We start from the raw sequence: 13565 nt of genomic DNA on the forward strand, positions 1-13565 counted from the left end.
GTAATTCAATGCCCTCAGACCACGCTCACCTTATAACCTGCCCAAGCAGGTAAACACAGAAAGCAAATTAAACCAAGAGGGGCACGTGGTGCCCCAAGAGACATGGAGGAGGAGACTCTGCTTCTGTCCCTGGGCCCCCAGTAAGGGCAGAGTGGCAGGAAGGGAGTGGGAAGGAGCTGGTGGCAGGGGCAGGGGCGCGGGGGCTGGGCTGAGGGGGATAATAGCTCAGACCCCGGCTCCCATCTGGAACTTCAGGAGATAAGGATGCTGCCTTTGCTCCTCTCTCCCCTCTCTGGCTTGTTTGCTGCCCCTATTTGGGGGTGATTGCAGGGTAATGAATGTGGCAGGAAGCAGACACACAGCACAAATTAGATACAGCACCTAAGACCAGGCCGGGGCCCAGGCAAAACACGCTTAATAAGGAGATAAGGAAATCAATTCTGCTTGTCTTCCCAGGTGTGCGAGCCCAGGAGAGGCCCACAGGATTCGTGTCTTTCTGCCTTGCGTGCTGGATGGCAAAGCTTCTTCAGGGCCCAGAGCCTGGCCCCCCCAGGAAGGAAGGGCTGCTTGTTGGTGCTGCTTAGCATGGCAAAAATAATAGTAACCACCACCATGAGTATGATAATAACGGCAGGCTCTTCTGTGGCTTGCCTCTTACCGGGCGCTGTTTTGAGCAATGTCTTACATCAATTATCCTGTTAAATCCTCTCTACAACCCTAAGAGGGCAGGGAGGACTATTACCCCATTTTACATATGAAGAAACCGGGGCACAGCGGGCAGGCGACTCGTCCAAGGTCACAGCACAGATAAAGTGACACAGCTAGATTTCCAGGATAGGCCGTCTGGCTTTCAGAGTCTGGGCTGTTACCTGAAGCCGCGTTGCCCCTCTAAACACAACCGACAAAACACAACACGCACAATATGACACAGCCGTGGGGCTCACTGTCTGCCAGGCACCGTCCCCCGCAGCGAGGGGGGGACTCCCTCTTGTTTGCCCCAAGCCCGGTTGCTACAGTTCTATATGAGCATTCCTGAGTACCCAGACGTGCCCGCAGGCTGTCCTGGGCAGGACGGCGAGAGACCCACTGGGGGAGACAGACAGGGAAACGGTTACTCTCAAGATTGTGAGTTGAGTGTTGTGACCGAGGTGCAGACGGAGGGCTAAGGGAGCCCAGAATGGGAAAGCCAGGCCATGTGGCATTCAGGGAAGGCTTCCTGGAGGAGGTGATGTCCAAGATGGTTCCTGACAGGGGAGCAAGAGTCGGCCAAGGGAAGAAAGGAGGGAAGGACCTTCCAGGCAGCAACACACAGGTGCGAAGGCACGTTAAGTGTGGGCATGGGAAGGAACTGCAAGCTGGAGCAAAGGGGTGCCAGAGCAGGGGCTGGAGGGAAAGGAGATGAATTAAAAGGGAGGGGGGGACTTGGGCTTTGTTCTGTGGGGGGGCCTCTTCACCCCTGAAGAACAGCTCGGTCTGTCCCTTACTGACAGGGAGATTGTGGCTGGGTTTCTTGCCACCGGGTTCTGGAAGAGCTGGGAGAAGCCCGTGCTCTTGGGCTGTGTTTCAGCTCTGCCTTCCCTTGCTGGGTGACCGAAGTTGTTCACCGTCGCTCTCTGGACCCACCTACACAGAAGATGAGCAGGTCAGGAATTGGGGGCTGCTGCCAGCGCTGAGCATTTAGGGAACCCCGGCCCCTCAGCTGCTCTGGTGGAGAGATGCGGGGGCGGGTATCATGGCTCTGAAAACTCAGGGACCCTTCCGGACCCTCTCTGTGTTTGCCTCCTCAGTGTCTGGAGCTTGACATCATTTTAAAGACGCCCTCTTTATTTGAATTGACTTAGTCTCCATCATTAAATAATTCATGTTGATTTAGAAAGCTTTGTTTCCAATGGGAGCCACAAGACAGCAGAGTTAATATTAGAACGGGCCAGGAAGATAAGGGGAATGGGAGGAAGACCGGGAAAACACCCTTTTTAATAATTAACCCGCTACCCGCCATCTTCCCCTGCCTACTTCCTGTCCCCCCCACCCTCCTCTTCTTTTTCTGTGTCCCCAGGGGTCATTACCATCCACTTCTGACCCTCACAATTCATTTGTTTAACCTGTTTACTATGGATTGACCGGCTCTCTCTGCCAGGATGCAGGCTCACCAAGGCAGGGCTGGTGTTCCCTTTCGCTGACCCATGAACCTTACTTGTCGAGCTCAGTGCTGGGCACCTAGTAGGTGTTCAGGAAATATTAATTGATCAAAACCTCGGCTTCCATTTCCTCCCTGATCTAGGTCCTCCAATTCCTTGCTTCTCAAATTTTCAGGCGGTTAGCAATTTCGAAGGCAGTATCGTCCTTAGGGCTCCGGCCCTGGGGCTGTAGAGGTGTTTGTCAGCCCTGGGGTTCCTGCCAGTGGGAGGAGGATGCAGTCTGCATGTGTGTGTGTGTGTGTGTGTGTGTGTGTGTGTGTGTGTGTGTGACTGTAACTGCAGAGTGTGTGACACTTTAGTGTGTGTGTGTGTGTGTTAGTTTGGTGCTCACACCAATTCTGGGAGATTTGATTTTTATTATCCTCATTTCATAGATGAGGAATGAGAAATGCCGTTCATTCACTTATTCATTTATTAAAAACAAAACAAAGCAAAAAACAAACAAACAAACAAAAACCCTACCCTATGTTGAGGACCTGCCCTATATTAAGTGCTGGTCAGAGAGTTGAACCAGAGTCCCTGCGGGAGGACTAAGGACCTCGCCCAAGGCACACAGCGAGTGAGCTCTAGGGGTTCTGCTCCCAGTCCCTGACTCTTCCTGCTACAACCCAGCTCTGCACACGTATAGGGGGGTCCCAGGATGTCCCGCTAAGCGGAATCCCCACAGACATGGCTTGGAAGGCACGGAAGCTGAAGACAGAAGGAGGACTCTGGGGTTAAGACACACAGCCAAGTCCAGAATCCCAGGGCTGGGCAGGACTTTGAGAGGTTCCCCTCTCCAGACTCAAAGTAAGAGGCTGCACAAAACACTCTGTTACCTTCTGTGCCTCAGTCTCCCTCGTGAATTCTGGTTCTGGTGGGAGACGAGGCCATTTTCCTCAACTACTTGGTGCCGCAAGCTGGACCCCATATTGTAGAGTTCATGGCATTTGGGGAGCCCTTCAGTGCCTAGTGACCATCTTATTTATCATCACTTTCATGTTACAGATGAGGAAACTGAGATCCAGAGAGGTGAAGTATCAAGGGCCAAGATCACAGAGCTGGTTAATGGTAGGACTGTGACTGTTGCCTCCAAGTCTGCGGCTCTGGGATGCTATTATTCTTGAGATGTTCTGCAGGTGGAAAAATGCCTGTCTCGACCCGGCCCAAGTCAAGGCATGGGCCCCCCGGACCACAGAGGGAATGCAGCCTGGCTGTTAACCTGGACCGGTAGGGGTGAGGGGTGTCCCAGAGTCTTTGCCTGGCTCTGCCCCTTCCCCTTCTTGCTCTCCTGGTCCTTTAGCTCCCTCCCTCTGCCCCCCAGGGTAGCAAATGCTCAGCTCCAAGTTGCTCCTGGCCTGATTGCATCTGGGAGCTGGAAACACAAGGCTAATTAATGCGTCTGCGACTCTAGGCTTGGCTGCTGGGGCTGGGTCCCCATGACCTCCCCGGAGCACTATGGGCTCTGTGAGCTGGCCCTCTGGTTTCTCCAGGCAGGCTCCCGGCAGATGCATATTTTAACAATGCACATCTGTTGGCCATATAACGTCTCATATTTGCCCTCCTCACTTGGTGCTTTGATGGAAGACCCCCACGGGTCTCCCTCTGTTCCAGCCAAAGTGTTTGCTTTGCAATTTTGCTGGAATGCCATCTGATTCTGCTCTCACATCTTCTGCAGGTTCTAATCAGGCTCTTACTTTATTTAATTAAAAATCTATCTCAGGCAAATACAGACTAAATTAGGAAGCTCTCTCATTCCTGGAACACAGGGAAGGCAGCCCCTCCCTTGGGGAACTGGCTGGGATATTTTCCCAGGCTGAGATGTCACAGCAAAACAGATGGGGTCTTGTTTGGGAAGCTGGCTGCCTGGGGTAGCAACGCCCCTCTTCGCTCTGTTGCTCTGTCTGTGCAGCACGGTGAGCAGACCAGAGCTCCCCTTCCAGAAGGCTGGGTCAGCTTCTGCATGCAGGGCCTCTCTCCAGGGCAGTAGGTGGGGCTGTGCACCATAAAGAAACTCCGTTGGGTTGGGTGTCTCTGGCAGAGGCCGGCTGGACCCGTGAAGGTGGGGATGGATACCTGCTGGACCAGCTCAGGGGGTGGGACCAGGGTGATCAGGAGGGGCTGGAGGCAGAGTCTGGACCAGCTCTTCTTGCCTGGGGTTAGTTTGTTAGGAAGAGTGGGGTTGGTGGAGACTTCAGGAAAGGCTGCTGGACAAATGCCTTCTCAGGCTCCTTTTCCAGCTCTCAGGAATCCCAAAGCCTAGCTGCCAGGGTCCCCTGGAAGCTCCTCCTTCCCCCTGTTCAACTGCCTTCCAGACTTGTAAAGCATATTCCCCACGCCAACCGGCTCTGCGCCAGGTCTGGACACAGGAGACGGAGATGGCGGAGACTTTGAGATGTGACCCAACACAAAACTGAGTCTGTCCAGGTAAGACTCTGTGGCCCTCCTCTCTGCAGCCCGGCCCTTAAGCAACTAGACCAAGCAGACTGTGGTGGCATTTAGGGATGCAGACAGCACTGGTCTGGAGTAGGAAATCTGGGGTCTATTTCGAGTGGTCATTAAGCCGTGAGTGGCTTTGCTCTCAGAGTCTCAATTTCCTCATCTGTACAACATTTGGACTAATTTGAGCTTGGTGATCTCCGTGAGAGGGGAGAGGAGGCAGGCTGTGAATGGTTGGGTGCTACAGGCAGAGCTCAGACAGCAAGCAGGATGAGAACTTGACGACGAGCTGCATGTGCATCTAGTCTAGGTCCTGCATGAAGTTAGGAGAGGGCAGTGCTTAGGTCCCTCTCAACTTAGCATTCTTTGGTACCCTGTACAGTGGGAGCAAGGCAGCAGAAGGTGGATTATTCTGAGGATGGGGAACGGGTTCATCTCTGGAGATGCCCAAATCAGTTCCGGCATTGCACAATACTCAAAAATCAGAAAAATTTTAGACGCTAAATCCTCCTGCGCTTCTCCACACCTCTGCACCGCGAGGTACCCCCATTCCCGTTCTAGCCACCATCTCAGGAGACGTGAAGAGTCTGCCTCTCCCTTTCCTATCCCTGATTCCTCTTCTGTAGGCCCTTCTGGACTGAGCTGTCCCAGCGTATTTACCCCGCCGGAACTGGTTGCTTTTCTCTTTCCTTCATCACAGGCTAGAGGAGACCCTGGAGTCAGGGGGAGGTTCTGGGGTCGGCCCAGAGTTAAGTCTCAAGAATCCAAGCCCCGAGCTTGGTAAGTGGTCTGCCTGGGCTTCCTGCCGTGCTTGGCATAACGTGCCCGTGTGTTGCTGTCTCCATCTGAAGATAACCTGACATGCTCTTAAATATTTCATCAGGAGCAGCCACGTGCCTTATCCTCCAGGCAAGGAGGCAGGACCCCAGCTGCTGACCCTGTGGTCGGAGCCTCACAGCAGCTGCCAAGAGGCAGGCAGGTTCCCCTCTCTGCTGCCTGGGTCCTGTCCTTTGCGGGACTGGTGGAGCCTCACCCAGGAGGCAGTGCGCTGGTACCAGAGCCCCAGCTGGGAGAACCCCGGGGCTGGGCCGTTGGCATCTCTGAGCCTCAGTTTCTCATCCAGGCCAACAATCCCTGTCCCACTGTCTTGTGTCCGAATAGCCAGGATAGCATAAGCGGAAGGGCTTTGAGAGGGTTTCTACAGTACATGCACATGTCTGCTCTTATGCCTTCTGTGTACGGCCGGTTCTCAGGGGCCTGGTCCGCAGAAGCAGCTGGCTGGAGGGGAGCTGACAGGGCATGACCTCAGAGTTGGAAGGAGGTCCTTTAAGAGGAGCCGAGCTCACTCCCTCGTCCTCAGGTGGGTCTGCCTGAGCAGAGGAGTGGAGACCTCTCAGGGAGGGTGTCTTAGGGCCACGGGGCCCCTGCGAAGCCAAGAGGAAGAAAGGCCAAGGGGGCAAAGGTCTGGTTTGGCATAAGGGCTTAAAATGAATTTTCCTAGGAATGATGTAGGCAGTCAGCAGGGGCTCCCAGGGAACGGCGGAGCATGGGGAAGGAACAGGTGCAGCGTTGGTCCCTAGGGGTGCTGAAATCATGCTTTGTTAGCACCTAGTTGGAGACAGAATGGACTCGAGGATGTGTCATACTCTCCTCTGTATCTCCACTGCCTAGCACCCGGCCTGACAACCACCACGCGTGCCGAACACGCTTCCTCATGGAATCAATAGGCATTCAGAGCCCCTTTTAGCACCTTAAGCTGGAGTCAAACCAGCTGGGGTTGGGCAGGGTCACAGGTTGCTTAGCAGTGCCCTCTGATTCCCAGGGCAGGAACTTTCACTTTCCCCTTTTAGCAGGGGAAGTGGGTCCTGATGCAGTGGGCAGCAGCTGCCAGAGCCCCGTGTGGTAACCCCTTTGGGCTTCGTCCAGTGTGGAGGCCCTTCTGGAAGCGAGCGCACAGTGCTTCCCGGAGCATCCTCGCCCCTGCATCCCCGCCCCGCGCGGCAACAGCTCTTACCCAGGACGGTGAGGCGTGCGGGGCGAGACCGTATGGCGGCCTGGATGGCCTGGCACTCGTACACAGCGTCATCTTGGAGCTCTGCCCGCAGGATCTTCAGGTGATGCTCCCCGGACAGGTGGTTCCCTACCACCAGGTACTGTGGGTAGCCTGTGGACACAGTGCGCATGTCACGGGGGCGGGGCTGGGGGGCGTTCCTGCCAAACAGGCACCACGGTGGGACTCGCGAGCTGGGGCTGGGCTTGGAGGCTGGCCTGGCAGGTGACTGCTCAGGGCCCTGACCTCGGCGTGAGGAGCACAGGAAAAGAGCTTTCCCTGGGTATTGGGCAGCGTGTGTGTGCGTGTAGGTTTAGGGATATTGGAGAGGCTATGATGGGAGAGGACGGAGAGAGCAGAGATGGAAATGCTGTGTGGGCAGACACAGCAGGGCGGGTAGTCTGGTAAGCAGTGTGCTCAGCGCTGTGGTTTACCAAGCAGACATGCATTTTGATAAGGAGACACACAGAGAGACAGAGAGACCCAGGCTGCAGTTCTCAGCAGACAGAGTAAGAAAGAGACAGGAGAAAACAGAAATCTCTGGAAAAGAAGCAAGAGTGACTTTGGTGGGGGGGCCGGATTTAGTTCAGGATGGGCAGGAAGTAGAAATCGAGGCAAACCTGAACAGTGCCCGGCATCCTCTGGCCACCTTGAACCCTAAGGGGCCCTATTCTGGTCACTCCTCCTCCCCACCTCAGACCCCAGGGCCTGATTAAGCACTTACTATGAGGAACTCAGGACACTTAGGAATGTGGGGGCCCTTATACTACTGGTGATGAATAATGGATAAATAAAAATATGAAAATTATAAATCATTAATCAGCTTTCCTCCTGCTGTGAAGGGTGAATGTAAATACTGACAGAAGTCGTGGCTGGCCAGGCTGGGCAGATCCCCTGTCCCGGCCCTTGGGCCCGAGACCTCCTTAGTGTCTTCCAGAAGGATCTCTTTCCCATCGTCCCCTTACCTGAGCTCTGTCTCCTCTCCTCCCCACCGTCCACCAGCCTCTTACAGGGACCTTCCTCCCTGTTCTCTTCCCTTCTTTCTTCAGAGGCCCACCCACCCTCCAGCAGCTACAAACATCTCCTCTTTCTAAAAGACCTTCACCAGGACAGTGTGAGTTCTCAGAAATGTGCTGTAGGAAGAAGGGGTTGGTCTAGACTAATTTTAGAGCGAAGTCTAGGGCTTAAGCCAGTGAGAAAGAGAGAGAGAGAGACAGAAACAGAGAGACAGAGGGACATGGAGTAGCTCTCCAAATGCTTCCCGTCTCTAAGTGCAGGTTAGATGTGTTCAAGGAATACCCAAGGACAGAGCTAGCACCAGTGACAGAATTAATGTGGGGAAATACTTTAGAATATTCTTAATATAATTTGAAAGGTCCAGCAGGGATAGGGTACCAGAGGTGGTAGTGAGATCCCCATCAGTAGCTGTATGCAAGCACAGTCAGGGACACAGCAGAGCAGCTTTCTATCCTAGATGGAATATTGGAGCTCTAAGCTCCCTCACATCGTAAGCTAAGGGTCTTGCAGCAGTGGAGCAGGCGTCCCCACAGGTGAGCTACACAGGGGCCACTGGCACCCATCCCTTGTCCAGAAGACAGCTGTGATCCTTCCCAGTATGCAGTATGGGGGCTTCCTGTGCAGCTGAGCCCTTCAGGCTCATGTCTTCATGGCTAGCATCATCCCCATCGTGTAGTCAAACAGCCCCGCCTGGCACAGCTGTTCTGGCCCGGCCTAAGGCGCTCACAAGGCAGACGGCTGTACCCCCGAGAGCACCACCTCCCCTCCAGCCCGCCCTTCCTGTCCTCTGCTGGGCTTTGGGAAGAATCCCAGGTAAGTTAAGTTGGCTCTCCCCAGGGCCAGGACGAGGGGCTGGAAACGGGTTCCTGCCCAGCCCTCTCCCCGCTGTTGCCCTCAATGTAGCTGGCTGTCCGCCCCCAGCCCTTCCAGCCCAGCCTCTGGATCCCGCTGTCCTTGATTAGTCCCTGGTCTCCTGCAGGCATCTTGGCTGGAGCTTGTGTTTTTGTTGTCTTGCAAGCTATCAGCAGCAGGAATTTTGCTCTCATGAGCTGCTGAAAACATCAATGATGGGTTTGTTTGTATTTGCCTAATTAGGCAACGAGCTGCAATGCTGTCCCATGGACTGGCAGGATCTTTGGAAAACGCAGGCCCAGAGGCATTGATTCTGAGCAAGTTCTAGCTCCTTCCATAGGATCATGACTCTCTTTAGCTATGCTCAGAGGATGCAAAATTATTGGGAGTCTGGGTTCTACAGTCTCGGTGCCTGGGTTCAAATGCCCATTCTGTCACTTCCTAGCTCTGTTGTCTTGGGCATGTTACTTGAACTTACTCATGCGTCAATCTCCTCATCAGCAAAATGTGGACAATATCAGGATCTTATAGAGTCACAGTGAAGATTAAGTGGGATCACCCATATTAAGTGAGTGGCAGAGAGTAGAGTCTGTAAATGCTGGTTTAAAGAAACATGACGGTGAGATGGCATAGCCAAGAGGGTCCCTGTCTTTAGCGGCGAGAACATGCAGGGTGCCAGGATTTTGGGGTGTTAGGATCCCTAACAGAATTCTTCCCTCCCCTAGGGTCTCACACATTGGGATTGGGTGTATGTTTAAATCAATTTCTTTCTCAACTGTGACTTCATTTACCTGTCAAATAAAGGGGGGAATCCTCTTTTCTCCCTGTGGATCATTGTAATTTATGACATAATGTCTGAGAATCATTTGGGCTTCTCAGAAGAAGAATGTTCTATCAATCTGAGGGCATGCATTTATAAATCATTTCCTTTGAAAGTGTTTTCCAGCCTTGATGAACAGAAAGACAGGTGGGTAGGTCTTCAGTGAGGGCATGATTCCTGTCAGCTGAGCCGTGTCACACAGAAAAGGATAAAGGTAAAACAAAAGAGGATAGAACTGTGCAGGTTGAAGTCTTACAATTCTGAGCCTCAGTTTCCCCATGGGAAACCTGTGCCGTTAGCGAGTGCTGTGCGAACACCTGCTGAGTGAAATCGGGACCTTTTCCTGTTTCTTGTTAGGCAAGCAAACAGTATTTATGGAGCATGTGAGTTTCTGTCATTATCTTCCTGACGCTTTTTTGGGGATCAGTGATCAAATAGAAAACACTTCCCTAGGAATTTGAGTTCTGTTGCTTTGCAAGGAGACAGACAACCTTCTTTATATAAATGAGGTCAAGTCAGAGAGTAAACAGACCCCAATTCATCAGAACCCCGTTGTCCCTCAGTACTTAGCAGGACCCAATCCTGACTCCAGAAAGCCATTCATGGAATTGGATGTCACAAGGTCAGTTATCCGTGTGGTGATGCACATCTGTGGTGACCTGGGACTTCCTCTTGGCCACCAACCCAGAAAAGACCCCAGTCCCTGCCTGGAGGCTGCAAACCACTGACCAGGAACCCAGAGCACCTCCTTAGCTAGCAATGATCCTGGTCCAAGCTCAAAGCCACGCAGAGCTTGAGTGATGCTCTTTTGGGAGGGTGAGATCATTCCCCCAGTTTCTCTAGGGTAAGGAAGTTCAGAGCCCCTGAAATTGGCTGGTTCCCATAATACTTAAATTTTATGGCAGCACAGTATATTTTGGAGATATTATTGTGTATTTTATCCATGCTCAGCGGGGCTGGAGCACTCAAACCCGGTGATGCTATTGACCATGGCTATAATGTTTCAATATACATTTTTGGCAAGACATAACTCACATTTTAAAATATTAATTTCCCAACCATCATGTTCCTGAGTGCACTTCGATTTTTATTTTCCTGCAGCTGTACACCACGAGAGAAGCAAAGCGACTTCTCAGTTGAATACATACATATATATATATTTTCTCCTCTTCTACCCTCGGCCATTCCCAATGGCCGGGACACCTGGATCCTTTGTTCCGAATTTTCCAGGTTATGCTAAGCCTCGCGAGCAGTCACATGCCTACCTCCCCAGGGGAGAGTAATATTTGCTGATGGGTGAGTGACCGGGTGGCTCAGTCTATTCTTTTGTCTCCCAGGGGGAAAGGATGGATCGGAAAGACATCTGTATGAGCTTAAGGGCTGACATGCACCACGGTTAACGGATGAAAGGACGTGTCGCCAACTGGGGGAGGTTAGCTGCAAGTGACGGGAGCCTACTGGGACATCCTTGCTCAAAACCAGCCTGGGTGGGCTCCTTTTCTTTTCTTTCTTCCCATGGTAACCCGTAAAACCAACTTGGTTCCTCTGTGAGTGTTCAATTTCCTTGGCTCCCTTTAGTGGATGGAAACCCGGGAAGAACCAGGTGATGACTTAAGTGGGGGATATATTCTGGACCAAGAAAAGGGAACATGTTGCTTCTAGGCATCTGACTTTACCTGAAATGTGTTTGACTTTTTTGAAGAGATCCCTCAGGGCCACCCTGTTCGGGTTTGGCCACCAGGTTTGAGGGTTTACAGATAATTCATTACCGGTGGTCGGAAGGGCTCTCAAAGTCCTATGGGTCCTGGACTCAGAGCTTTCCCACCCTGGCTCTGCCCGAGGGGGGATGCACAATGAAATCTGGAGATTTAATCTCCAAATGCCCATGAAGGTGAGGTTCCTGAGGAGGCCACAGGTCTGGGGGTACTCACTTGAGAGGTCCCTGCCCACACCCAGAGCCAAGCCGTCTTTGATCCACAGGACAAAGCCATCGTATTCGGGGATGGCGCACAGCAGAGTCACTGGCTGGCCCGACACCACGGCCTGGTCCTGGGGTTGCTGGCTGAAGGAGTACACTTGGCCTGGGAAGGAAATAAGCACAGCGGTCAGTTACCTGCAGGGAGCAGTGTCTGGAGGCTTCCCCAATTAAGAAGCAGAGCAGAGGCTGGCCCAGGGGAGAAGCACCCCCAATGCCCGCCCCCCTCCGCCGCCCCTGCATCTTACTTCCTGCCTGGGGCCCAGCAACAGCTTCCTAGCTGCCCCCAGCTTAATTCCCTGCTTCTGCAGCTGGCTTGAAGCCGCCAGTCATCATTCCTTAGTATACACACACACACACACACACACACACACACACACACACTGTGACCCAGCCTCCTCCAGCCCCCAAAGAGGCCAACCCAGCCACCCTTGGGACTAGTTCTGCCACTTTCCACTGGGCTAACTCTTACTTGCTACTGCTGGCTTGCCCCTCCTCCCACTACAGAGCAGAAGCAAGAGGGAGCCCTCCAGCAGCAGGCATCCTGTGGGGGTGAGCCTTAAGAAGGCAAGTTGGGCATGGGGAGTAGAGCGCTTTGGTTAAAAACCCAAGAATCCAGGGAAAACATTATTGTTTCAGTAGTTCCCAGGCTGATATAGCGTGGCCCAGCACATGCAGATAGCGTGGCCCAGCATGTGCAGGGGTACCTGCTTTGCCTTTTTTTCTGGTGGCAGCCCCAGCTCCGGCTTCCCTACCACCTGGGAGAAGGTCACGGGTGTGACCCCAAGCTCTCCCATGCACCCCTGGGAGCGAGACTGCCCCGAGCCATCCAAGCCAACCAAACACAGCCCCCAGTATGTATCACGTCCCAGCCGCTGTTCTAAGATTTAAAAATATTAGCTCATTAACCTTTTCACCCTCATAACAACCTATGAGGTAGGTACTGTTTTAATCCCCACTTTCTGGAGGAGGAAATGGGGCCCAAGGAAGTGGCAAATACTAAGAGGGGCTGTGCTTGGTCATGACTGAGCCAGTCTTGCGTATGCACTACCTTTAGCTTTGTAGTGGTCGTAACCCCAGGACCTTACCCAGTCCAGTTTGCAGGGGCTTGGATGTTCGCTAAATTATCCCCAAAGTGTTTAGTGGCAAGACAAGGGCTAGAAATATAAGACTTTCTGGCTCTATTGACTGTATTTTCCCCTACTGAGTTGTGCAGTGCCCAGATCCCCTCCGCTGGTCCTGGAGGGGAAGCTGAGGAATGGGCTGGGGTGATCCGTGGTCCCTGGGAAGCCGCAGGTGCACAGACAAGAGGACACTGACATTTATCCCCCGACCTATAGCAAAAAGTGCTTCACGTGCCCTCCCTTCTGTAACCTGTTTACATGTCAGGGCAGAAATAGCTGCTGTTACAGCAAGGAAAACAGGATCAGAGAGGCAAAGCAACCAATGCAAGATCACACAGCTAATGAGTGGTGGAGCTGGGGTCTGACCAGGCAGCGGGGGGTAAGGGGGGTTTCTCTGTGACTTCCAAGCCCACATTCTTTCCCACACCCTGCCCGGCAGCTAAAGACACACAGCCCAGGAAGGGGGTCCTGGTGGACAGACTGCTGCCCCGGCCTCTTCTTCCCGCAACATGGGAGAGTCAGGGGCGGCCACAGAGGTCCTGGAAACTAGCTGTTGCCCATCCTGGGGACACAATGGCCCAGGCTCAGACTTGGGTAAGACCATGGGTAAGGCCATGCTCTCAGTAGCAGGTGGCCCTAAGAAGGGAGTGATGGACATATAAAGAAGCCGAGGGAAGTGGGCCAGAATGGTAGGCCCAGTTGTGGGGCTCCCCAGGAGCAGACGTGGGGGGCGCCTCAGAGAGCCTGTGGCAGGTGGGAAGGTAGCCACGGTTGCAACCTGATGAGATTTTGGCTGGGTCTCTGAGGGGTCTCATTAAAAATCAAATTGGCCCTGAATTGTGGGAGTAACACTTTTTATTCTGATTCGAGCTTTACAAATTAGATTTCATAGGACATTTTAATCAGCTATGTGTGGTGGGTTAATTTATTTATTTTTTTCCTCTCAGGCTCTTCAAGTGCTCTGTTGTAATTAGACTGTTTCTGGCACCAAAACAAGAGAGGGAGAAGGAGGAGGAGGAGAGAGAAGAGAAAGGAAAAGTGGGGTGGGGGGGAGTTCTGGAGAAGGAGCCAGAGGATGGAGGGACGTGAGGAGGGTGCCGGAGAGGCTGGA

The 13565-nt window shown here is 53.0% G+C and overlaps 1 protein-coding gene across 5 annotated transcripts in view; it reads right to left on the minus strand.

The window, feature by feature from the left end:
• Positions 1-13565, minus strand: part of KIRREL3 (kirre like nephrin family adhesion molecule 3) — a 545218-nt gene that overhangs the window by 83414 nt on the left and 448239 nt on the right. For all 5 annotated transcript variants that reach the window (XM_032359297.1, XM_032359300.1, XM_032359298.1 and 2 more), the window contains exons 4-5: positions 11287-11436; positions 6631-6780 (exon numbers count right to left, since the gene is read on the minus strand). In XM_032359297.1, the coding sequence (XP_032215188.1) occupies positions 6631-6780; positions 11287-11436 (300 nt within the window). The remainder of the gene's footprint in view (positions 1-6630; positions 6781-11286; positions 11437-13565) is intronic.

The sequence above is a fragment of the Mustela erminea genome, chromosome 9, assembly GCF_009829155.1.
Source record: "Mustela erminea isolate mMusErm1 chromosome 9, mMusErm1.Pri, whole genome shotgun sequence".
In the NCBI taxonomy this organism is placed as follows: domain Eukaryota; kingdom Metazoa; phylum Chordata; class Mammalia; order Carnivora; family Mustelidae; genus Mustela; species Mustela erminea.